The sequence below is a fragment of the Bos grunniens genome, chromosome 6 (genome assembly GCF_055505025.1).
Source record: "Bos grunniens cultivar Pamir isolate PY7600 chromosome 6, Bosgru_T2T1.0, whole genome shotgun sequence".
Classification (NCBI taxonomy): Eukaryota; Metazoa; Chordata; class Mammalia; order Artiodactyla; family Bovidae; genus Bos; species Bos grunniens.
The window spans coordinates 58,703,404-58,729,320 of NC_141170.1; the positions used below are offsets into that span (position 1 = coordinate 58,703,404).

Sequence of the window (25,917 nt, forward strand, 5' to 3'; positions counted from 1 at the left end):
TCCTGTGGCATCTTCCTCCTGGGCAGTGTCTCTCCAACAGATGCACGCTCGCACATGAACTGTGAGGACCTCTCCCAGAACCTTTCCCCAGGACCTAGGGTCCTGAGTAGCTTTTGCGGTTTTTGTAGCGATGACCTTCTCTTTTTGGTATTTCTGTAAGAGGCCTCATGGGCACCATCAGTGTGTGGGAGCTGTCCCATTCCACATGGGGTCTGCACCGGGTCCTAGGTACCTCGGTCCTTCCCCTCTAGGACCTGGGGATCCACATTCTGTTACCGTTTTCAGTATTTTGGTGGGATATTTTTTTGAGAAAGTGACTAACAATTCAGGAAGGACGCACCCCGTCTGGGTATAGGGGCTGAGACACAAGGAAGGTAAAACTAGACTGAATGTGGTCCCTCTGGGAAACTTTGCTGCATTTCTTCATTTTGTTATGAAGTGCAGTTATGGGAACTTTAGAAGATGCTGAGAGTCAGCCTGTTGGCTCCACAGGAGTGTGGTGCCTTGTTTGCCCCTCCTGTCCTGGGAACCTGGTCCCTTCAATTGATGTGCAGCTCAGGAGGAGACCTGCATCATAGGTTGCCATGGGAGACTGCAGTTCCAGCCACCTGGTAACCCTGGCAGTTAACCGCTAGGTAGATGCTGTATCCAAATTGCCCTCATATGTCCCATGAACTTCTTTATAAATTTTTGGATTTTTTATTTGTTGCAACATGCATATGATACTTTCCACATTAAAAAAAAATTGAATACCTGAACTTTTAAAAAGAAGATGAGTATAATCTCAAATTGAATATCTCTAAATGATAAAAGAATAAATTAAATTTGTGCTCTAAGTTTTCTTACAGGTTCATTATTCTGTAGACTTTTCAGGATTTGGTGCTAATAACAAACACTGAGATTTGTTATGATGAATGCACACCCCCACCCTCTGTTTTCCTTCATTTCTAGATATTAGAGAAAACATTTTGCCCCATTGCTATTAGAAACAAGTGCCAAACATGTATTTAATTCCTTCTCCCTTCTATTTTCTTTTCCTAGGTGCTTAACAAGTAACAAATCTCAGAGAGGTTACTCTTTGTGAGAACCCTCTGAGGTTCTTAATATTGAAAAATCCTGCCTGATACTAGATAAAAGATACTGATACTGCCAGATTCTAGAAAAAAGAGCTTGCAAATGTTTAAACCCATTAGCCCTATCATTCTACTTCTAATAATTGGTTCTAAGAAAAAAACTGAACACACACACACACACAGAAAAGTAGGCAAGAATATAGTTATTACTACATTTTTTAGTGGTGAAATATAGCCACAATTAAATTTTTCAACAATCGAGAATTAGTTATTAAATTAGATGCTTGAACACTTTATAGTCATTGAAGACACATTATGCACATTTTGTAGAGGATCTTAGGCTACCTGGGGCCAGTAGGTAATCTCCGGTTCTCTGATTTTCTCCTAGTGTTTCGCTGTGCGCTCTCTGGGGTGGGTGGAAATGGCAGAGGAGGACCTCGCTCCTGGCAAGAGTAGTGTTGCCGTCAACAACTGCATCAGGCAGCTTTCCTACTGCAAAAACGACATCCGAGATACAGTTGGCATTTGGGGAGAGGTAAGTTACAGGTGAAAATAATTAATGTCAGACTTGCTTGCAGTCCCGCTGTGCCTCATGAAACCCCAGAGCCCCCAGAGCCGAGAGACACAGTGCTGAGGAGTGCTGAAGGTTTTTATTGGGTACCAGGGGTGTTCCACAGTCGGCAGTGGTCCCTGGTTGAGTCCTGTGATACGGAGATTGTTGGTAGGATTGACTGATGAAGATGGCTTTGTTGCCTTTGTGAGGACCTGAATCTATCCCAAGGAAATGCTGTGTGTGTGTGTGTGTGTGTGTGTGTGTGTGTGTACCTGAATCTATCCCAAGGAAATGCTGTGTGTGTGTGTGTGTGTGTGTGTGTGTGTGAGGACCTGAATCTATCCCAAGGAAATGCTGTGTGTGTGTGTGTGTGTGTGTGTGTGGACCTGAATCTATCCCAAGGAAATGCTGTGTGTGTGTGTGTGTGTGTGTGTGTGTGTGTGTGTGGCGGGGAGGGGCGGGGTGGATTTGATCTCCCAGTGGGTGGAAATTACGCTGGGGGCCACTCCCCACTGGGTCTGGCTGCAGATTTCTTTGAGGTTACGGCTAATGACCCAGTTCCTGGTGGGAAAGAACAGAGAGAGGGAAAAGGCACCAAAAATTCCCAGTCAGCTCTCAGTTATCCCAAAGCAGGTCACCTGGTTGGCCCCCGGGGGCCGTAGGACCTGCCCTGCTCACGGGGCCCCAGCTCCTCAGGACTCTCTGATCACGCAGCTCCTGAGCACGTGGCAGCCCTCAGCTGAAAGCGGGAAGAAGGGAGCCTGGCCTTCACTGGGGGGACAGGCTGGGGAACTGCAACCCTCCCCCATAGCTTGGCTCATTCTCCTGGCTCTGCCAACCATTGCTTAGCTGCTCACCAGCTACCCAGCCTCCATGAGGTGCTGGGAGACAGAATCTCTCCAGGACCTGCACCTCAATCATGATTAATCTACAGATTTGTTAATTAGCAGCTAGCTCTTTACTCAGGGTCTGGACACGACTGTGACTTGACGTGTCCATAGAAAAAACCCTGCCCACAGCAAGCCTTGTGAGCTGCAGTTCCCAACAGAGACACTGGGAGGCGCTTCAGGTCTGAGGCGGCCTGCTGTCTGTTGCTCCAGGCTGTGTAGGGTCTCTACAACAGCCTGCACAAGTTTTGTTTTCTGCCAGTGCTCTTGCCTGGAAGTGGCTCTCTTCCCGTTTCGGGAGATTTCAAATCATCCTGGATCTCAGTTGTAGATGCTTGACGAGCAGAGGCATTGCAACACCCATGTCTGCCACCTCAGCAGCAGAGCTTATGTTCACTCTGAGAACTTGTGATGGGGTATCATTCTTAAAACCCAGACCGAGGAGCAGTTTATCTGTCCCGCTTTGGAATTTGAAGATCGGCCAAGAAGCCTCACCATTCTGCCCTGCTAGACCATCCTGGTGGAGAAGAAAATGGTAACCCACTCCAGGATTCTTGCCTGGAGAATCCCCATGGACAGAGGAGCCTGGCAGGCTACAGTCCAGGGGGTCACAAAGAGTTGGACACGACTGAAACGACTTAGCATCGCATAGCGAAGCATAGACCTCCCTGGCATCCACACCACAGCATCTGGGCTGACTGTGACCTTCAGTGGACACAGCCTTTCCATCAGACAGCAAACATTTAATAATTTCTTGAAATGCCTGAGGGTTTGCGAGGAGAATGAAGTTGGATAGGCTAGCGTTCCTGCCCTCAAAGAGCCGTTAATATGTGGGGAGACAGGAGACCAGAGCCTGAACAGTGATGCTGGAAACCTCTTCCTCCCCAGTATTGGTCTTATTGCAGCACCCCCCCGCCCCGTGGCTAAAGGCATCTCGGCCTCTGTGTCAGATCATGAGCAAGTCACTTAACCCGTAGGCCTCAGTTTCCCCATCTGCTAATTGGAGATAATAACAAACCAAGCTCTGAGGCAAGTGAGCCCATTCACAAGCCAAGGAGCCTGAAGAGTGTGCTGTAATATCTGAGATGTCATAAAGGCACATCAGCATTAGCTACTGAAGCACCGAGAAGTGGCACACAGCTGTGCCTGCTATTTACCGGGAAAATCACACAGATCAGAGGTGGTGTACAAACCGAGAAGAGACAGCCCTTGTTGTGCGTCCAGGAAGGCCATCACAGGGATGGCTGGTAGGGTCTGGGCAGAAGGCAAGGAATGGGGACAGAGGGGTTACGAGAGGCTGGCCAACCTGGAGTTAGTAAGAGACCAAATTCTCCAGGGAACCTGCCATTAGCCTTTTTTCTTAGAGTAAAGATTCAAAGTGTAAATAGTTAAAAATAAGAGCCAGCTCGAAAGCAGGCTAGGGACACATTTCAGAGGATTTGGAGAAGGAGAGAGAATTTGGGCATGTGAGGGGAAGATGAAGGATTTATAAATATTTTAATCAGGAGAGGATGTTTCTCCCTTAAAAAACAAAGTTCAGACCCAGGGGGCGATATTTTGATCATTGAAGCGACATCCCTGGGTAGCCACAAATGTCCTGAGGATGCATAGTTTTGTGCAGAAGGTAAGCGGTCTTCTCATTGAATCCCAGGGGAAGGACATGTACCTGGTCCTGGAGAACGACACGCTGAGCCTGGTGGACCCCATGGACCGCAGCGTGCTCCACGCTCAGCCCATCGTCAGCATCCGCGTGTGGGGCGTGGGCCGCGACAACGGCCGGTGAGTGCCCCACGTGTCCTCTGTCACCGCGCCAGGTGGCCCAGTTTTAGCTTAGTGCCAAGGTGGAGCCTTGCTGTTACTGCATGTCACTGACTATGAAACTGGACAGTGAACTCTCTGCAGAAATGTAAAAAATGAAAGCACATCTCTATCCCAGCCTCATAAACCAAGCTACTTCCGTTTCCGGTTTCTGTCCCTCAGACCTTTTTCAGCCCTGGACCCTGCCTCTGGTTCTGCATGTTTCTCCACCCACCCATCCCATATAAGTTCCTAGCTCATCCAGACTCTCGGAACTCTCACCTTTTTTTTTGCCTCTTCTCTGCAGTCTGTTTTAGAGTAGAGTCTCAGCTATTTCAGATGCTCTGCTATTGGTATTTTCTTTGTAGAGGGCTTGTTGGAAGGGAGGGGTTGAACAGCCTCTAATCACAAGCTTTATTTTTTTTAATTATTTTATTGAAGTATGGTTGATTTATAATGATGTGTTAATTTCTGCTATACAGCAGAGTGATTCAGTTACACGTGTGTGTGTATATATATATATTCTTTTTCATATTCGTTTCCACTATGATTTATCACAGGATATCAAATATAGCTATACAGTAGAACCTTGTTGATCACGAGCTTTAGGTCATTAACCCATGCTCATCAGGAACTTCTGGAGTTTGAAGTTGGCTGAACATTTTTAACATTTGAAATGTCAGGTCCTACCAACATTCCATTCAGTGTGTATTTTTCGAAATTCTACTGAATGTCATTTCCAGCAAGTACTTCTTACTTAGATGTGTTGTGAATCTTTTTGGTCTCCAGAGTGACTGGAAACAGGGAAGTTCTGGTTTTCAAGTACATGTTCTAAGTAATAAAGTGGCAGGTATCACAGACATCAGAATTTGATACTTTTTTAAGTAATCGGGCTGCATGAAATGCATCTAACTCTTGAATTATAATTAATCTTTGGCAACTCTCAAGGTGCCCAAAGATCTCCTAGCATTTAGGGACGAGCTGTAGTATGATTTATTACTTTGTTGAAAATGGACAAGAGCATTGCGGAAGCTGGTGAAATCCCAGATGACAGAGATGGCTCTCTCGAGCCTGTGACTCCATTCCTGGGTTTTCTGGTTTATTGGGTTGTGTGGTCCTCTAGGGGGTTCAGCCTTGGCTTCACCCAGCCTCGGGCAGTAGCAAATTCAATAGTGTTTTGATTCAGTTCCAAATGCTAAGCCTGAAAGGAAAATGGATAAGCATTCATCAAAGAACAAGCATTTTTGCTGGAACCAGACGTAGAAATGGTTGCAAAAGAGAGAGGTGGAGTGTCCTTTGATGGCTGATTGGATAAACCTCCCTGGGAGCACAGCTGTATCTCTGAGCTTTTGTAACAGTGATGAACAGTGACAGCTGTACCAGGTGCTTTGAAGGGAGTAAGTAGCTAGCTTATGCATCTGCACCTGTCATTCACTTGCGTGGGAGAGCTGGAGCGCTGAAATTAAAGGAAAAGACATGATGATGTCTGTACATATTTTAAAACATTTAGCCTTGATGGAAGAGTGTAAGATGCTTGATCCTTCCCTCCTTCCTATCCTCCATGTTTGTTTTTAAGACGGGAGCCGAGGTGAAGATCAGTATATGCATGTCCAACTGGATGGGGTTGTGTTTTCTTAAGGTTAGCTTGTGAGTGGATTTCATCAATGAGGTTTTCAGGTCACCCCAGTTCTTTAAAGTAAGGCCAAATGCTCTCCATTCAGGGTGAAAAATATGATTCAAATTCCAGTGGACAAAATTATTCAAGCCCTGAGCTCAGTTTCCCTTATGTGTGAAATGGGGATGATAACAAGGACCACGAAGCATGTGTATGTTTATGCCTGTGTGTATGTATAGTAATTGGCAGGGTGATGGGGATATAGAAAATGCTTAATGCATGTTAGCTTTGATTTGTTAAAGCAACATCCACTTGGAGAGACAGCTAATTACATGGTTTCCTTTCAAACAGAGGATGAGGGAGGGATCAGACCTCAGGGAGGTTTTGAGTACAGTTTATCATTTGGTAACAGAGGACCAGAGGCCGTTCTAGAGGCTGTGTTCAGTTGTCCTACAGAGTGGAAAGAACTACCCACCCCTCCACTGCACCCCACTTAGCAGCCACTGCACCCAATGATATCAGTATAAGTCAGGTTACCTTGCCTTGGTTATGTTTCTGAAATGTGCACTGGGTTACTTGTGTTTTTTAAACCCCTTCTTGTTCTTACTCAATGTTAGCAGGTAAGTGTAATTTAGAAATACACGGAGGGTTCCACATTAGCTTTCAGGACCTCAGGAAGCTCCTGCATTGGCTGGGGGCCCTTGAGCTGGGCTGCTTCTGGAAGCAGTAAATTAAAAATGTCTGTCAGTGAAAGTTTCAGTTTCTCCCCAGTGCAGTTTTCATTCTCTGAAAGAAGGGACCTTTGTATTCCTGATTTTTTTTTTTTTAAAGATACTTGGTTTTGCTTTTGATTCCTTTTTTCTTTTTTTCCTTTACAGCAATTTACAAGAGCAAATTCAATTTGTAATGCTGCGAAGGGACTTACACTTTGCATGAATAAAACATAAAAGTGTTTGATTTTGCTTGCAAAAACAAGTCCATTTCGAATTCTCTTTTGTAACTTCCCTTGCTGAGAAAATGGAATCTCTTAGGGGATTTCTTGATGTGGTTAAAATGAATATGAAAAGTATGTATACCAGAGGCATGAAGGGCAGATTCTCGTGAAATTCTGAGTGCTTCACTGAGCCATGTAATTTCAGAATTTATAAAGTTATTTGGGGTTTAGCATTTTCTTAAGGTTTTCAAGTGGGTTTGGTTTGTTCTGCAGAAATTCCTTATGGAGGAAGTTTACTTTGGATAGGGAGGTGATCCAGCTGTGACACCCCCTACTAATCCCCCAGGTTGATTCAGAGAAGCCTCTTATTATGATTAGCTAAGAAGTCTCCTTGGCGCCAGAGGCTGATTCCCTGTGGGGTGTCAGTGGTTGCTGGACAGAACTGAAGTTTTTGTCTTGTTCTTGAGACTCAACGCCAGCCTTAATTATGGTGCTTCTTAGAGTCCATTTGCATTATGCTGCCGTATGCTCACTCAGTCATGTCCAATTCTTTGCTACCCCATGGACTATAGCCCACCAGACTCCTTTGTCCATGGTATTTCCCAGGCAAGAATACTGGAGTGGGTTGCCATTTCCTTCTCCAGGGGATCTTCCTGACCCAGGGATTGAACCCATACCTCTTTATATCTCCTGTATTGGCAGGCAGATTCTTTGCCACTGGTATCACCCGGGAAGCATGATTACTAGGCAAAGGGAGGCCACCCTCCTCTTTCTTGACTGTTCTGTACTTTTCGTTCTTTTTGATCACAGTGAAGTAAATGTTAAGGCTCCCAGAGGCGCAGAGTGGGGAAAGGGGTTTCGTAAAGAGCCCTGCATTTCCAATCAGAATTGGAACTGCAGCCCCAGGGAGCACTCAGATTGACCCACTCCTGTGGGAGGCTATCGTGTGTGCCGGTGGCACTGAGTTGTAGAGCTGGCATTTTGCCTCCAGGGACTGGAGCAGGCGACCACAGTGGCACCTCGCATCTTGTTTCTGTGGACCTACAGGCTTCTCTTCCAAGGATGGGTTGGGAGGGACTTTACAACAATTTCAGGGGCTCTGCCAATCCTGGCCACAGCTCTCTTGTTTACTCACTGGGCCCTGGGAGAAAGCACGCTCCTCATTCTTGTAAAGAGGTATCAGCAGCAAGGAGACACGACTTCTGAACACAGGAGACTTGAGAGAGGGACTCTCTCTGCCTCTTGTGGCAGGTCTAGGAAGGGGCGCACAGATCCTCTGGGTGTTGCCAATAGTCTGCTATTCCGGTTTGTTTCCCATGAGAAAGGAAAGTGGTATAGTTGCAGGGTTTCAGACCCCATAAGTGGGATTTTCCAGGTCAGTGTAGCATGGAGCACTAATCAGGTCAGATGCTCATAGACTTCCCTTAAAATGAGGGGGGAAAAGAAGCTCTAGGGTCAGTTGGAAGAGTGTGTTAAACCAAGTGTAACAAGCCCCTTTGCTCCGGACCCTCTCACAGGTTCTCCTGTGCTGATGTGGACTAGAACTCTTTTCTTCATGTAAATGTGATCACATGGAACACACTTTAGGAAATACTGCTCTGGTCAATAAACTTGTTAATTTAAATTAGTGGCAATACTAGGTTGCTATTTTGTCTTTAGAAAGAATTGGAATTCCTTGTAATAAATAACCATTATAAGTGGAGACCCCCACTGGGCCTGCTCTAAGGAAATAAAATTCCTTCCTAATTAACAGCAACCCTCACAGCCATTGTGCACAAGTACTTTTTAAAAGCGCTTTCTTCTGCAGGTTGAATCTTGGCCCTGAGATACTGTTTGTGCTTATAGTTTGTATAGCAGAGCGTCTCTTCTGAGAACGTGTTTTATGCATCTCTTTTTCTCTTTTTGATGAACAATTTTTACCTTGTGATAGATTATTCATAAGTTTTCAAATGTTTATCTTGGGCTTAACTGATTTAGTTAAGATCTCGGGGAACTTTTATCTAAATAACATAGTAAGTCTCAAGTGCACTGAGTAATTTTTTTTTTTCTCATTTTCTCTTCTCTTGGGATATTCCCAACTGGTTTTATCCACCAAGCTCCTGGTTTACGTTGCTTTAGAAGTCTCACCACACAGAGTTCATGCTTTTGTTTTCCTGCCAGTGTTGTTTTGTGTTGATTCTTGTGAAAAATGCTACTTAATTTCGGGACTTGGGATGGGGGCTGATGCATAGGGCATCCTGACTGTAAACTAGTTAAAATATGTCAAACTGTAACTTACAGGCTTTTAAATGTAAAAGATGGCTGAGTAGCCAATGTCTCTAAACCCTTTTATTTCAGGGATTAGCTGAGGTCAGAGAGTGTGATTTGCCTTAAGTGACCCAGCTAACTAGGCAAAGACAGGCTCCTGGGAACTGTCCTCTGTCCAAGGAGAGCTCCTCCCTTAATCCTGACAAGACATATGGACGGGCCAAAGTAACCTGGGGTCAGCAGGGAGACCAAGAACTCCACAATCTAGGCCTGGTCCCTTTCCTTAATGAGATAAAACCAGGGGTGTGAATTAACAGTAGAGGCCCCCGAGCTAAAAGTGTCTTTCCATCTTTAACGGATTATTTTAAAAAGGAAAGGTTAAAAAACAATATGAGACGCAAATGCGGTGGCCCAATATGGCCTGGTTCTTTACAGAAAGAGTGTTGAAGGTAATAATGCATTCATCATTATTGAATCAGGCAGTCATTGTGACTTCTGAAGGAAGTCTGTGGAAACAGGAAGTCCTGTTCTGCTGTCCGGTGTCTTCCTAGTCTGACTGGCCAAGGGACTTGTCTCTTAAGTTGACGGCGACCTGGAACCCTCGCACATCGTGTTACGCCCACATTCTCGTCACATCCCTTTGGCCCCATGCCACTACAAAGGATTCTGGGAAATGGAGTCCCTAGCTGGGCCAACAGTTGCCAAGTCAATACCACTATCACCAAAGAAGAGGTGAAACAAGCGGGCTTCTGACAGTCTGGAAACGAATCACCTCCGTGTTCCCAGCCTGTGACCTATTGCTTCCTATGCCAGTTATTGGGCCGCTGTCCCTGAGCTCCAAACCCACTGTTCTCTGCTTGCTTTGTGAGGCTGGAGCCAGGACTCTGCAGACCACACTTCTGCTTCTCTGGTTTGCTGCTGTTACGTTAGGTTCAGACTTGACGGGACTGTGTGGCTGGAGGGAGGGAGGGACTTACTTCCTGCGGTGAGCTTCATCCTGGAACAGGATTTTTATCTCTGTGCATCAGTTATGACACAGTTTTCCCAATACAGAAATGCAGAACCACCAGCACAACTGGCTTAGGCACCCCCTTTAAAGGTCCAGGTCCCTGGTCCTGCTTCAAGTCTAGAGACACCAGCCCAGCATACCACCTCCTCCGTGTCAGAGGTTTTGCTCCATGGGGCTTCTCCAAACTTGTGGGTTTTACTAGTTCCAACCTCTGCCCTCTGCTCTCTCCACCCTCCAGGTCACAGCCCCCTCTTGCAGTGGCTGCCTTCATGATAGCTTCTTCCTATTCCCCTTTCATTTTGTAGTTACCATTCTTTATATGATCTTCTCTCTCTGTTCCAATAACTGACATGGTTCCGGTCTCCTGCCTCTACTCTCTGTTGTTGACCCTTAAATTGAATTAGCCCTGACTGCAGGAGGCGGTGTGGAAGGCGTGTCTGCCAAGAAGAGGGCTTTCAGGCGACCAAGTTGAGTGCAGCTATTCTTTCTGTCCAGCCTTGCACACTGTGGGTGCCAAGGAAACATCCTTTCTAAATTGGTAGAAGTTGTCAGTGATAAAGGGCAGTTCTGTTTTAGGATTTTAGAAATAATGGGCCTCTTGGTTTCTGAGCTAATCAGAAAGTTACCTCTATTTTCACTTTGCCATTGTTTCTTTTCCTAGGGGTGATGGAGGGAGGCGGGTCCTCACGGGGAGGATGGAAAGCCTCCTAATGACAAGTAGTCAGAGGGTTCTCTGAGCCAGCCCGTAATGAAAGATTGATGGAATTGCAAGATCTGCTGATAAAAGTTTAATCTAAGGTATATGCTGTCTTGCCTCAGGGAGAAAAGTCTTCAGGGAGACAGCAGTAATTCTCTCCCTTTGCTCCAGTATTATCTTGACCTCTAGAGTTAATTTCTTTTTAATGCAGACACAGAGTAAGCAGAGGCATCGGGATTTACTTGACCATTCTGCCGACTTACACCTTGGTTGTATTTTATCTCTATGAAAGTGGCCTCCTTGCCTTCTATTAATCATGCCAGGATGCTAGCTAATACTTTCAGTCTAGAATAACCTTTACGGAAAGACACAGTAAGTGATTGTCTAAGAGGTCCCTCAGAGGAGTATGTGGAGGGTGTTTGCAAGCCGATCCATCTTGGTGTTGCTGTCCCTGTTGGTGGATGTATGAAAGACAACAATTTCTTCTGAGAAATGCATCTTCTGTTTTGATAACTGGTCCACTGTTTCTCATAAGCATGTTTCAGCACCAGGCAGTGAAATGTAGGGGCTTGAGGCTGTCATGTCAAAAGGAAGCAAAAAATTGTGATGATGATCCCTGAGCAACTTCCATCTCTCACACTTCCCCTGACTCCCAAGTCAGATGAGGGATGGCCGTTTCTGGATGCAGCAGAGGGGTGATCCGTTATGCTAGGCTCCAGTGATTCACTGTCAGTCTGCAAAGTGCCACAATCTTCTTGGAACACTGGAGCCTTCCAAAACCAGAAGGCAGTATAGTATCAGTGATGACGTAGCCTAACGACCCACACCAACCTGGATTCACGTCTTAGCAGGAAACGTAACTGTTGTAACCCAGAGTGTCACTCAGTTATTGGACTGTTGTATGTACTTAAAAAATGATTGTTTGATAAGCCGCTAAAAGCCTTATGTTACCACAGATGAATAAGCAGTCACTGCTTTCATACACAAATCATCACCTCAAACTCTTACACTTAAATGTAATCATCTCAGATTTTGGGCTTCACGGTGGATACAATGATTGAGGGTATAATGCAACTCCTTTATTTTCTTGGGCTCCAAAATCACTGCAGCCATAAAATTAAGACACTTGCTCCTTGGAAGAAAAGCTATGACAAACCTAGACAGAATATTACAAAAGCAGAGACATTACTTCACCAATGACGGTCTGTATAGTCAAAGCTATCGTTTTTCCAGTAGTCATGTATGGATATGAGAGTTGGACCATAAAGAAGGCTGAACACCAAAGAATTGATGCTTATGAACTGTTGTGTTGGAGAAGAGTCTTGAGAGTCCCTTGGACTATAAGGAAATCCAACCAGTCAATCCTGAATTCATCAATCAATCAAGGAAATCACTCCTGCATATTCATTAGAAGGACTTGATGCTGAAACAGAAGCTCCAATACTTTGGCTGCCTGATGCAAAGAGCTGACTCATTAGAAAAGACCTTGAAACTGGGAAAGACTGAAGGCAGGAGGAGAAGGGGACGACAGAGGACGAGATGGTTGGATGACATCGCTGACTCAATGGACATGAGTTTAAGTAAGCACCAGGAGATGGTGAAGGACAGGGAAGCCTGGTGTGCTCAGTCCATGGGGTTGCAAAGTCAGATACGACTGGGCAACTGAACAACAACAAATGATTCATTTCTACTCACAGAATCACTTCTGACAGCAAACGTGTCCGTGTTCCACACCAAACAACTCTCCAGGTCTCTGCCAACAGTAACTAAGTGTCCTGCAATGTAACTCAATTCCAACACTATCAGGAGTTAGCCCAGACCCCCAGGCTGAAGGCTCAGTCCCCACAAGACTGCCCCCACTTCAGTCACAAGTCCAGGCCACCCCCACATCTGCCAGAGCAGCTGTAAATCAGAGGCTCCCAGGGAGGTTTCTCCATTGGTTCAGTGATTTGTTAGAATAGTTTACAGAACTCAGGAAAACATTTTACTTACTGTTACCATTTTCCTATAATGGATACAAATAAACAGCCAGAAGAAGTATATAGGGTGAGATTCAAAAGGGTTATGGGCTTCTGTCCCCATGGAGTTTGTGGGTATATCACTGTCCTGGCACCTGGATGTGTTCACCCCCAACCCCCAAAATTATCCCGACCCGATTGTTCAGGAGTTTTATGGAGGTTGCCTTACTCAGGCTGATTGATGAAATCATGGGCTTTTGGTGATTAGCTCGATCTCCAGGCCCTCTCACCTCCCTGGAAGTTGGGGTAAAACTGTAAATCTCTACCCTTTAATCACAGTGTGGTTTTTCTGGGACCAGCCTCCATCCTGAAGCTATGTAGGGGACCTCCAGACATCTCATTCGTGTACAGAAAGATCTGCTTGTCACTCTGCATGTTTCAAGGGTTTTACAAGCTCTTGTGTCAGAAACCAGGGACTAAGACCAACTATTATTACAAAAGGCACTCCTACCACTCAGGAAATTACAAGGGTTTTAGGAGTTTTGTGGCAGGACAAAAACTAATATATATTTCTTATTATATTATAATATCACAGTGTATAGTTGGTCACTGGAGAAGACAAATTTGAGGACATTAGGTGGAATTCAAAAGTGTCTCACTGTATATAATTATGTCAAGATTTTGAGAGCTAAGGTGATCAAGAGAAGGAATACTGGAGTAGGAATCCCACTGTTTGCAATTTCATAATAATCATGTTCTTCCCTCGCACTGGTACTGGGGGCACTTAGCATCCTAGCCTGTCCATCTGCAGTGGGGATCATTGCTGGAATGGCAGAGATGTGGAGGTGCCTTCATAGGACTGCCAGGCATTGTCCCCAGGGGCAGTACTTTTACTGAGGATGTAATATTTTCCAGTAGTCATGTACAGATGTGAGAGTTGGACCATAAAGAAGATTGAGTGCCAAAGAATTGATGCTTTGGAATTGTAGTGCAGGAGAAGACTCTTGAGAGTCCCTTGAACAGCAAGGAGATCAAACCAATGAATCCTAAAGGAAATCAACTCTGAATACTCATTGGAAGGACCGATGCTGAAGCTGAAGCTCCAATATTTTGGCCACTTGATGCAAAGAACCAACTCACTGGAAAATACCCTGATGCTGGGAAAGATTGAGGACAGAAGGAAAAGGGGGTGACAGAGAATGAGATGGTTGGATGGCATCACCAACTCAATGGACATGAGTTTGAGCAAGCTCTGGGAGATGCTAAAGGACAGGGAGACCTGGCCTGCAACAGTCCATTGGGTCATAAAGAGTCAGACATGACTTAGCAACTGAATAACAATATTTCCTTAAAGTATTACCCTGGGTCAATCATAACAGATTATAAAAATCAGTAGAAACTTTAAAACATAGGATGTTGGCATGATTTTGTCTTTGACTTTAAATATCTAAAACTCTTCTGTTATTGGTTCCTTGTGAGTCTTGACTTGATGAGATGATGACTCTTCAAGGGCTAATACTAATGTTTAGAATCTCCTGGCCCTCTGCCACAACCAAGTGGCTTAGTGTGTCCCTAACCCTCTTATTAAACTAGACTTGATGCTTACATATCACAGCTGTGAATTAAAGCCTGGCAATGAATTGCATATGTGAGAGTTATTTTTTTAATAGAGAAAGGTGAGAATTTGTAAAAATTATCTTGTAATGAAAGTTCAGTCCAGTCACTTGGTCTCCATGACTTCCACCCTTCCTTCTGGCATGAAGGCATGTTCATGCCTGGGTTGGCATGAGTCATACCAGCTGCCACTGGGGTCCATGCTTCTCTTCTCCAGTTTGCTTGCCTCTCTCCTTCGGCAAGAGGACAACCGAGTTATGCTCCCTTCTTTATTAATATGTTTGCTGCTTTTCCTCTTAGCAGCACCTGTGGGCTCCAGCACTGCGTCTCCTGTTGCTTTATTATACCTTCAACTGGGAGTCTTCTTTTCCAGGCAGTTCCCAAAGAGTGCTCTTGGAACTACTCTTTAGAAAAAGGAAGAGAAGGAAGGAAATAAAAAATAAGAATTAAGAAATTGAAGTCAGGGTCCTCAAACAAGGACTCGTTTCTGAAGATAAAGTCCTGGGAGCAGAGTCAGGCAGGCATGGTTTCAGTGGTCAGAGATTAGAAGTACCAGATTAGAAAGTGAAAGTGAAGTCGCTCAGTTGTGTCCGACTCTTTGCAACCCCATGGACTGTAGCCTACCAGGCTCCTCCGTCCATGGGATTTTCCAGGCAAGAGTACTGGAGTGGGGTGCCATTGCCTTCTCCAGATTAGACTTGGGCCAAATAAAAATACATGAGCCAAAGAGTTCATTTTTAGTGGAAAGGGTAAATCTTGAGAAACCCAGGAAGAATCATTTGGATTATAAATAAAGGAACACAGAGGCAGTGACAGGTTCATCTGGCACCATTCACATATCCAGCAAAGTTGAGTGGAATGGGGAGGGAGTGGGGAGTAAGAAAAAGAAAACCTAGGAAAGTCTGTTATTTTGCCTGGTATTTCACACCAGAAACATGCCAAAGGGGAAGAAGGGTCTGAAAATACTGGGGTGGAATAGGTGGGGTAGGGGTGCAAAATTACAGCCTCTGCAGGAGCCCAGGGTTGCAGGAGGCTGAGTTCAGGGCTTGCTGGCAAACAGAGCAGTCAGGTACTGGGGCAGGGGACTGGCCATGCACAGAAGGCCACCATTCTCTGAAGGCAGTGCCTTGCGCTTATAGTTGCTTCTCTAGGCCCTGTCTTGCCAAGTCTGCCTCTTTGGATGAGTGGCTCCAGCTGCATTTTCAAGGGCTCCTCTTTTCATGCACAGAGCACCCTGGCCCATTAGAGATCCACATTCGGGCAGGACTCAGGCACCCAGGCCCCGGATCCTGGACCACCCAGCTAAGAGCAGGGCAGGTCATGGTAGAGTGGAGGGTCCCTTTGTGGCTGGAAAATTGTGGCCCCTGCCTCTTTATCCCTAAATCTTTTCTTGGCACCCCCCTAAGGGAGTACTCCTATGTATAAATTTATTGGAAACAAAGCCAGAAAAATCTAAGTCTCAGTTATTAGCCCAGTAGAACCAAATGTTTCTACAAAGGCACTGAAAGCAGGTGAGTCCCAGGAGACAGACTGCATAGGGAATGACAGCCTGTGGGGCGGGGTCAGCTGTGCAGGAATTTTACAGACGGCACCAGTTGTTTGATTACCAAAGCTGTGCAATAGGTATTTGGCTCAGACTGAAAGTATCTGATTCTCCCTGGCCCTGATCCGTCAGCAGCCCTCCCACCCTTCAGTGTTTGAACACAACTGGAATGGGGATTGGGATAATGATGAGAGAGCACCAGTCATTCCTAAATCTGTAAGCATCTGTCTGAGTTCTAGTGAATTCATCCACCTTATGAAAGAAGCTTCTCTCCTTCCTGCAAACCATGAGGCTGTAGATAGCGGTGTGTGCATAGCGCCTCCTTGGCCAACCTATAGCCAGGTCACGTTTGCCCTCAGTCCACTGTGGTTCATGGCTCTGCTGTCTAATCAGCTGCACAGCCAACAACTTACTGCCCCCACCAACATGTAGGGAGTGGTCAGGCGCTAAGGATTCTGTCCCTCCCCCCGGCATGGTGGCCAAGTGCACAGGTCCAGCTACGCTGAATTGTGCCCTCGCCCTGCACTTCCCTTCCCTTATCTGCTGTCCTTTCCCGCTTGCCCACTTTCTCCTCATGTAGCCTTTATGTTTCCTTGGATTGAACCGGCCATTCCCTCCTCCAGGGCATAACCCAACCCAATGGGAACTTAAATCCCAGCATCTCTGAAGGGAGCCTTATTTAACTTGATGATTATGTCTGTGTGTGTTCACTCACATGAAAATAAATTTTGCAAGGAGAATTAGATTTTTTTTTATTTGCTGTGTGAGCCCCCACATTCTTTGTAGCCATCTGTTTTTTGTGTCATTGGCTTTCAAGCTATTTTGTCCTAACCCGTAAGAAACATAGTTTATGACACGATCTAGTTTTTCCCCTCCCTGCCTTCCCTTTATTCACACAAAAATTGCACACAACAATACTTATCTTTGCAGTGTGTTCTGTTCCTTGATTTTTTTTTTTCTTTGCTACACTCTATTTAACTTTTTGAATGCTGCTTTTACCCTAATTGATTATGGTCTGAATTACACTGATCTTTGGTTACCTTTTCCAAAAAGTCCTTGAACTGACCACTCTACCAGCCTAATACCTGGTGTTTAAATTTAAAAAGATTGCATAAACAAATAATTTGGGGAAACATCTTATTCTCAGAGAGCCCAGAATACACAGCTTACCTGTTTAAGGCTCTAAGCTCTCCTCTGTGCATGCTCAGTTATGTCTGACTCTTTATGACCCCATGAGCTGTAGCCCACCAGGCTCCTCTGTCCATGGGATTCTCTAGGCAAGAATACTGGAGTAGGTTGCCATTTCCTTCTCCAGATCTTCCCCATGTCTCCTGCATGTCCTGCATTGGTAGACAGATTCTTTACCATTGAACCATTGGGCTTCCCAAGCTGTCCTGAGCTTAACACTCTGTGAGCGTAAAACACATTATTTGCTTCCTACCAACGAACTTCAGGGAATCAGTGGCATTTCTGGGGCCCACCAGATTAGAAAACACTGCAGTGCACTGATTGAGAGACTCTGAATGATGACTCTCTATCACAGTCTGTCATCACAGATCTCTGTTTTAGATTTTCATTTGCCTAGCACTCTACTCCCCATGCCTGCACTGAGAAGTGTGGTATTGTCAGAAGCACAGCTTTTGGTGCAGTCAGTGGATTCTCCTTAAAGAATTTAGTTAACCAGGGCACTCAAAGCCGGTGCACTGGGACAACCCAGAGGGATGGGATGGGGAGGGAGGTGGGAGGGGGGTTCGGGATGGGGGACACATGTACACCTGTGGCTGATTCATGTCAGTGTATGGCAAAAACCACCACAATATTGTAACGTAATTAGCCTCCAATTAAATAAATTTTAAAAGAATTTGGTTTATGGTGCAAATTGCATAATTTGTCATGTTTCTCTCTTTGCCAGGAAGTTTCAAGTTAAAGCAAACTCTCAGTTGCAGTAATATTACACTGAACCATATGACTGCCTTTTTCGAGGATCTGAGATGGTTGGATGTAGTTCAAATTAATATTTAGCCTAACCGATTTATAGAATCACTTCCTTCTTCCATTTGGTTTTAAATCTTATTCTAATTTAAGAGCCTGCTAGAATATGTGTCTTCTGTTGTAAACCACTTTATTCTTTTGGAAAGCAAATGGATATAAATTTTAATAAGTAAATAGAGTCCAGCTGTAATGTCCCATTAACCAATAGAGTGTTTAAAATACAGATTTTTTCCTGATTTCCCTATTATTCAGTAGTTGGTAAATGCTGTGGATTCTGCAATGAGGAGTATTTTGAGGGAAATTTTTTTCCCCCTGTACAATCCCTGGGTGGCTATGAGAACAACAAATTAAAAAATATATCTTTGTAGACAATGAATATTTATTGACCAGTCCAAATGATACTTGCTTTCTGCATGAATTAGAGAATAATAGTGTCACAGAAGCCACCTCAGCCCTCAAGGTACTTGCTCACAAGGCTAGTTTTCTCCACCAGGGATCTCATTACAAAGATAAGCAGCAGTTACTAAAAACATTACATCTAATGGATGGTGTGGAATTTCTTAATATATTTCCTCCATAGAGTCGGTGGCCTAGAGTAATGGGTGAGCCCCTTTATTGTCTAGAGGAAATATTTTGATTTATCTCTGTATAGCTTCCAGCTTAAGAGTTGCTTTGGGTTTGTTTTTTTTTTTTTTTAACTTAGAAGAAACTGTAGAAGATATTTATTAAAAAAGATAAAACCTAATCCTATTCATTAAATTCGTTAAGTCAAAGGTTGAAATAAAAGGGAGGGAAATTTTTTTAAATAAAAGATAAGGTTTTAATATGTCTATACTGAACAAATTAGAGTGCCTCTCTTTTAAAAAAAGAGGTGTATATCTTAAGTCTTTGAATCTTGAGTCACTTTTAATCATCATGTTGTTAATCATTGCCATAGGCCTTGGACTCATACTATTAGAATAGATTATAGCAAAGAAGTATGTTAACCAGGGCAGGAGGAGAGTTTGTCATCATCCAGAAGGGGCACCGAGTTTTGTTTTTTTAACTTTGTAATTTAACCATAATTGTACCTGTGCATCTTTAAATGATCTGTCAGGGTGGCTTGCTTTATGCCCAAGGCCACATCGTCCTTGTGCCCGCCTTGAAGTTGCAGACTGTGGGATATCTTTTCTCCCTCCTTCTTCCTCTCCTGTGTGGTCCCATCTACCTCTCTGGGAACTTATTAGACACCCATATATTAAGTCCCCAATATGTGTCAGCCACTGTGCTTGGCACCAACGATATAACTATGAACAAGCGCTTCATGGTTCCTGCTTTCATGCGTGATACTAAATGGAATAGTAATAGCAAGTAATTAGATGAGTTCTTCAGTCCCATGAAGCACTTTGTAGTAGAGCTATCAAGATAGCAAACTATCATATACTAAGTATATGGCACGTCCAGGTCCCACCTCTTCTGTTAGTCTTTTTGTCACCATTTGTATCAGTCAGCACTGTCTAGGTTATACTTCAGTAACAATCAAGACCAGTGGCTTAGGACAGTCCTCATTCTACTAAATGTCCGTGCCATGTTGGCTGGAGGTACTGCTCCTTGTAGTACCTCCTTATTCTGTGTCCAAGGCAGAAGGGAGTGCCACGGTTTAGAGTTTTGCCAGCCATAGTGTTAGGAGGAAAAAATGCACTGACTCTTAAAACTTCTGCCTAGGAACAACACTTAACACTTTTTCTCACACTTCTCTGGCCAAAGCAAGTTACATGTCCAAGTGTGACTTCAGGAGATGGGGAGATTTACTTCCCTAGGAAAGGGACTGGATATATTCATATCACTGCAGTGCCCTATGATCTCTTTGATCTCTCTAGTCATGTAGATCTTAAATGACACTTCATCTTTCAACCCTGTGTAGTTACTTAATGTAAATGTGTGCCCCTCCCCAGTTAGATTATAAATTCCCAGATAACTAGCACATGTTTTAGTCTTCCTTATGTGTAACTCAGCATGATGCTGGCCTTATGTTAGGTTCTTAAAAATGATCATAAATTGTATGAAGGCGAGAAGAGAGAATAATCAGAACTCTCTCCATGTTTTAATATAATGCTTGATAGTCTACTGAGGATCTGTGTACACTATCTCCTTTAATCTTTTCAAGGACCAAAGGACATAATATTATGCCTTTAACAGATGAGAAAAGTGAGACCCAGACCTTGTACATGACTTGCTTACTATTGCACCAAAAAAAAAAAAAGTGATTGAGCTATATCTGAAACCATGAATTCTAAATCCTGGGCCAGTGGTTTTTCCTACTCCTGTAGTTGTTAATGTGAACACTCCGATTTTTAACTTCTGCTGAGAATCACACAGGGGAAGGGAGAAGGAAACTTCAGAAAGAATTGAAAGCCCAAGATGTAGCTCCTGGCATTTGGGTGATAGCAGAGCTGAGGGGGACACACAGCAGAACTCTCGGCTTGAATTCAGCAGGCCAGTGTATTAGTTTATCTGTAGCTCCTGTAACAAATTATCATGAACTTGCTGGTTGAAAACAATATAAATTTGTTCTCTCAGAGTCTGAAAACCAGAAGTTCAACATCAGTTTCATGAAGCCCAAATCAAGATGTTTGTAGGTTCACTGTCTCCAGAGCTCCTGGGGAAGAATCCATTCCTTGCCTCCTCTTCCAGCTGCTGGTGGCTGCTGGTGGTGTTTGGCTGTGCCATCACTCCTGTCTCCACATCCTCTTTCTGTAGGCTTCTCTTCTAAGTTTGTGATCTCCCTCTGACTCTCCCTGGTAGGGATGTGTGTGATTAGATTTAGAACCCACCCAGATAATCCAGGAAAATATCCCCATGTCAAGATCATCAGCTCTGCTCTATGTCACATGGCAGCCTGGACGGGAGGGGAGTGTGGGGGAAAATGGATACATGCGTATGTATAGTTGAGTCCCTTTGGTCTCCACCTGAAACCATCACAACATTGTTAATTGACTATACTCCAAAATAAAATCAGTTTTTAAAAAGAGATCATCAATTTAATCATTTCTGCAAAGATCCCTTTTCCATATTAGGTAACAACAGGTTCCAGAGATGAGGGTCTGATATTGATATCTTTGGGACCATTAGGGTGGTGGGAACCTCTTCTGCTACTCCACTTTTCTCCCCTGCTCTGCCCCTCTTTTATCCTCGCCCATTTCTGTCTCCCCTCTGAGTGGTACAGAATGGTATATTGAAAGGATATACCATATATTATATGGTATATTGAAAGGATCTCTGGAGTCTGATACACATCCAGTTAATTCCTGGATCTGCCTCTTCTTGGCTGTGTGACTTTGGCGAGTGAATTACTTACCCTGAGCCTCAGTGTCCTCCTGTGTAGAGACAGAGGCCTTGGAACCTGTTTGCAGCTTGGTGTGGGATGATAAATGAGAGAGGGCCTGGCAGGGCCTGCCCCAGTGGGCACCTGCCCGAGTGCCCCGCCCCCGCTCTGCGCTGTCCCTCATTTAGGCTCCCCATCCTCTGCACCCACAGGGCTGGGCCTGGTGGGCTGCAGGTAGAGATGCTGCCCACGGACATTCCTGGAGCACCTCCTCCCGTTTATTTTTCTTAGTGACTCTAAAAATACACAATGTTTATTAAATAATTAATCATCCTTTCCTAGAAGAGTTATTTCATTTCACGGGTGAACAGTTTATTGCCAGAGAAACTATGTCTTCCTCCAAAATGATGTATAACATGATTTGGTATCTGCATTTTTAGACACTTGAATGTTTTCTTTCTCTCTGCCAGTTAAACTTGAAGGTAATGTAGTATGCATTCATTTGCACTTTTTTTATTTTCTAGAGATATAGATGTGCATAGTAGAGCAACCTCATATTTTTCCATTTCTAAAATAGTATGTAAAACCTGATATGTTAGTGTGTACAAATGCAATAAGTTTTAGTATTTAGTAAATATTGAGTAGTAATAAATACCATAGGTAGCAAGCCTTTATAATATTAAGCCTATGAAGAAAATTAAACAGTTATGTAATTGGCAAGGAAATGAATGCCAACGTAAAAAGAAAAATATATGAAAGCCATTTTTTCTCAAACCCATTTTTGCGGTTTTACATACTTGTCTGCCTTTAGAATCTAAAATGCTAGGCTAGTTCATAAAGCAGTCCCTTTAGACATTTGCCTTATTTTTAGGAAATGTTGATCCTAATGCTAGGTTAGTAAATAGGGATTATTTGCCCTCTTGTCTCTGATGACATAAGGGGTCTGAAATGCTGTGTGGAGAAGAACCAGGAAACCAAAACCAGCTGAGGGGTTCCACCAGCTGAGGGGTTCCTTGACCTGTTAGTCATGTCTGCGGTGGAGCAAAACATGGGCGCGGCACAGCGTGACTAAAGCACAGGTAATTATTGGAACGTACTCCATCTAGGCCGTCACACAGTTAGCTTGACCCAGGGTCATTGGTTAGCATTAACTTTTACACAGGAAAGGCAAAAAATGGCGGGGGGAAGAGAGTGGTCAAATATTGAATACTCTCAATACGTATCCATTATATCTGAAACTTGATGATTTCTTGATAAATATCGAGGGAAGAAAGGAGGCAGAGACTTGCTCTAGAGTACTGTGACCGTGTGTGCCGTGGGAAAACTTGGTTTCAGAATTTAGGGCTGAGTTTGTAGTGGCTCCCAGCACAGAGAGGTCCACAGTGTTCAGAACGACCAAGAACATCCTGTAACTTCATTTGTGGATAAACAGCATACATGCAGTGTTCGAATATTAAATCCTTAAAGCATTTGCATTGCCTCTCAACAGATGCGCAGTGCTGGCAACAATGTGGTCTTTTGTTTTTGGTTGCCACACCCCTGGAAGGGGGAAGATGGACTTTAAGATGTGAATCCCCTCTGTGGGAGAGGGAGAGGGTGGGAAGATTTGGGAGAATGGCATTGAAACATGTAAAATATCATGTAAGAAATGAGATGCCAGTCCAGGTTCGATGCACGATACTGGATGCTTGGGGCTAGTGCACTGGGACGACCCAGAGGGATGGTATGGGGAGGGAGGAGGGAGGAGGGTTCAGGACGGGGAACACATGTATACCTGTGATGGATTCATTTTGATATTTGGCAAAACTAATACACTTATGTAAAGTTTAAAAATTAAAAAAATTTTTAAAAAAAGATGTGAATCCCAGCCCTGCCACCAACTGTTAAGGTCTTCTTGTGCAAGTTATATAACCTCTTCACTGACATCCATTTCCTCATCAGAGAATAACATTGTGTCCCACCTAGGAGGAACACTTTTTTTTTAATCTGTTGTTTTAAAATTATTTTTTAATTGAAGATAATTGAATTACAATGCTTTGTTAATTACTGCTGTACAGCAAAGTGACTCAGTTATACATATATACGCATTCTTTTCATATTCTTAGATTCACTTTTTTTTTTATTGGAATATAATTGCTGAGCTTTTGGTAAGAGTTGAGAACAGTGTCTGGCACATCCATAGTAAGAACCCCAGTCCTTTGGCTCTCAGTTCCATTCCTCGCCTCCCCTGCTGACCTCTGACCCTGCAGGCGGTTTCTAGCCTTCACCTGGGTTTGGCCACTGGAAGCAGTGAAGGCTGGGGGAAGGGAGACCATGGTTCTTTTCCCGGCTGTTTGCCTCCAGGCTGTGCCTCCTCATGGCTCCAGCCACCCCTGCCCGGGCTGGCAAGGCTGTGGTTCTGCTGGGAGCCTCTACCACCTCCTGCGTGGGCCCTTCAGCCTGGAGGTGGTAGGTCGCTTCGTGCTATTGCTAATTCCGAGTGCTGCTCTGTCTCCTGTCTGCTTTTCAGCTCTTCCACCACCCGTCTGTTTCAAATACTAAGAGCAGTTTTTGTTTTCCTTGCTGTGCCCTTAATAATAGACTGTAAACATTTACTGTCGCTGTTGTTGTTCCTGTTGTCATCATTGTCTCATGCTTCAGAGGAAACTCTGGAGTAACCCTGAGGCTCAGGAAGTGAAATGAGTTAACCGGGATCCCATAGCTGGTGGGTGACAGACGCCAGCATAAAACCCTTTCACTCCATCTCTCCTACCAGCCTTTGGATGGGCTAGTATCCTTGACTCTTAATTAGTCTGAACATACAATGTATGTCTTGCCTAGGGGCCCACTTCCTTTTTGACTCCCACATACTGGAGTGACATATGCGGACGAACAGCCATCCTCACCACCAGCGATTGCTTTTGGGATCACACATCACCAAGTCACAACTGACCTCAGTCTTCATGGGAGGGTGCGGGTTCCATCACTGTAGAGAATGGGGGGTTACTAAAGATCGTTGATTACAAGCAACAGAAAACAAATCGCGTGATCTTAAGCAAAAGACACAGCTTCCCAGGTGGTGCAGTGGTAAAGAATCCACCTGCCGATGCAGGAGACACAGGTTCAATCCCTGGGTCGGGAAGATCCCCTGGAGGAGGAAATGGCTACCCACTCCCATCTTCTTGCCTGGGAAATCCCACGGACAGGGGAGCCTGAAGAGCTGCAGACCATGGGTCGCAAAGAGTCAGAAGTGACTTTGTGATGAGTGCACACACACGCAAGCAAAAGACAGTTTGGTTGTCTTCTGAAACTCTGAGGCAGGGAGATGACCAAGATGAGAGAGAAGGGTCTGAAGAAGTGTCAGGATCATATCTATCTTTCATCTCGATTCTTGGCTTCGTCCTCTCTTCTTAATTCTTATGGTAGAAATGACCCTGCTCTCTACGCCAGCCCTTCAAGATGCCGAAGGGAAAGAAGGCCAAGGGGAAGAAGGTGGCCCCAGCCCCGGCCATGGTGAAGAAGCAGGAGACCAAGAAGGTGGTCAACCCCCTGTTCGAGAAGTGGCCCAAGAATTTTGGCTTCAGACAGGACATCCAACCCAAGAGGGACCTCACCCGCTTTGTCAAATGGCCCCGCTACATCCAGCTGCAGCAGCAAAGGGCTATTCTATATAAGCGGCTGAAAGTGCCTCCTGCAATTAACCAGTTCACCCAGGCCTTAGACCCACAAATAGCTACTCAACTGCTTAAGCTGGCCCACAAGTACAGACCGGAGACAAAGCAAGAGAAGAAGCAGAGGCTGCTGGCCCGAGCTGAGAAGAAAGCCGCCGGCAAAGGCGATGTCCCCACCAAGAGGCCACCTGTCCTTCGAGCAGGGGTCGACACTGTCTCCACCCTGGTGGAGAGCAAGAAGGCTCAGCTGGTGGTGATCACTCATGATGTGGATCCCATCGAGCTCGTGGTCTTCCTGCCTGCCCTGTGCCGCAAGATGGGGGTTCCCTACTGCATCATCAAGGGCAAGGCCCGGCTGGGGCGCCTGGTCTACAGGAAGACGTGCACCACTGTAGCCTTCACACAAGTCAACTCGGAGGACAAGAGTGCCCTGGCTAAGCTGGTGGAAGCCATCAGGACCAATTACAACGACAGATACGATGAGATCCGTCGTCACTGGGGAGGCAGCGTCCTGGGGCTGAAGTCAGTGGCTTGCATCACCAAGCTGGAAAAGGCGAAGGCCGAAGAGCTGGCCACCAAGCTGGGCTGAGTGTGCACTATGGAGTTTTCTGTGCATAAAAGTAATAAAAAAGATTCTCCTTCAAAAAAAAAAAAATGACCCTGCACAATACTTTTCCAGCCAGTGTGAGTGCAGTGTCTCAGTTACAAATTCCTAAGGGAAGAGACTCATACTCAGCATAGACCAGGCATAGACCATCCTGGTCAGACTGGCCAGGTCACTTCATACAAGATGTCAGCCAGGGGCCTGCTGCTGCCACATAGGTTGGGGCGGTGTGGTGTTTCCCAGAAAAGGGGATCACAAGTGTGCACTAGAGAGCTCACTTCAAGATTCTAACAGTCTACTTCACAATCACAGGAAGCCACATTTGGGTGCCCACCATCTGCCAGAAACAGTGGTAATCACATTATATCTTGTTTTGTGGGTTTTTTAATTTTAATTCTCAATAACAGCATTAGGAGGCAGATTTTATTCTTTGCATTTTG

The 25,917-nt window shown here is 44.8% G+C and overlaps 1 protein-coding gene and 1 pseudogene across 37 annotated transcripts in view; both read left to right on the plus strand.

Annotated features, from left to right (window-relative positions):
* APBB2 (amyloid beta precursor protein binding family B member 2) overlaps nucleotides 1–25,917 on the plus strand; it is a 381,591-nt gene that overhangs the window by 305,103 nt on the left and 50,571 nt on the right. For 30 of the 36 annotated variants that reach the window (XM_086405998.1, XM_086405977.1, XM_086405990.1 and 27 more), the window contains 2 exons: nucleotides 1,462–1,608; nucleotides 4,165–4,292. In XM_086405998.1, the coding sequence (XP_086262124.1) occupies nucleotides 1,462–1,608; nucleotides 4,165–4,292 (275 nt within the window). Of the gene's footprint in view, nucleotides 1–1,461; nucleotides 1,609–4,164; nucleotides 4,293–6,803; nucleotides 6,898–25,917 lie in introns of those variants that run through there. The other 6 variants (XM_086406010.1, XM_086406013.1, XM_086406015.1 and 3 more) reach the window with 1 other exon arrangement.
* LOC147370771 (large ribosomal subunit protein eL8 pseudogene) lies at nucleotides 20,038–25,528 on the plus strand (annotated as a pseudogene). The gene has a single exon (XR_015165452.1). The product of XR_015165452.1 is annotated as a large ribosomal subunit protein eL8 pseudogene (transcript).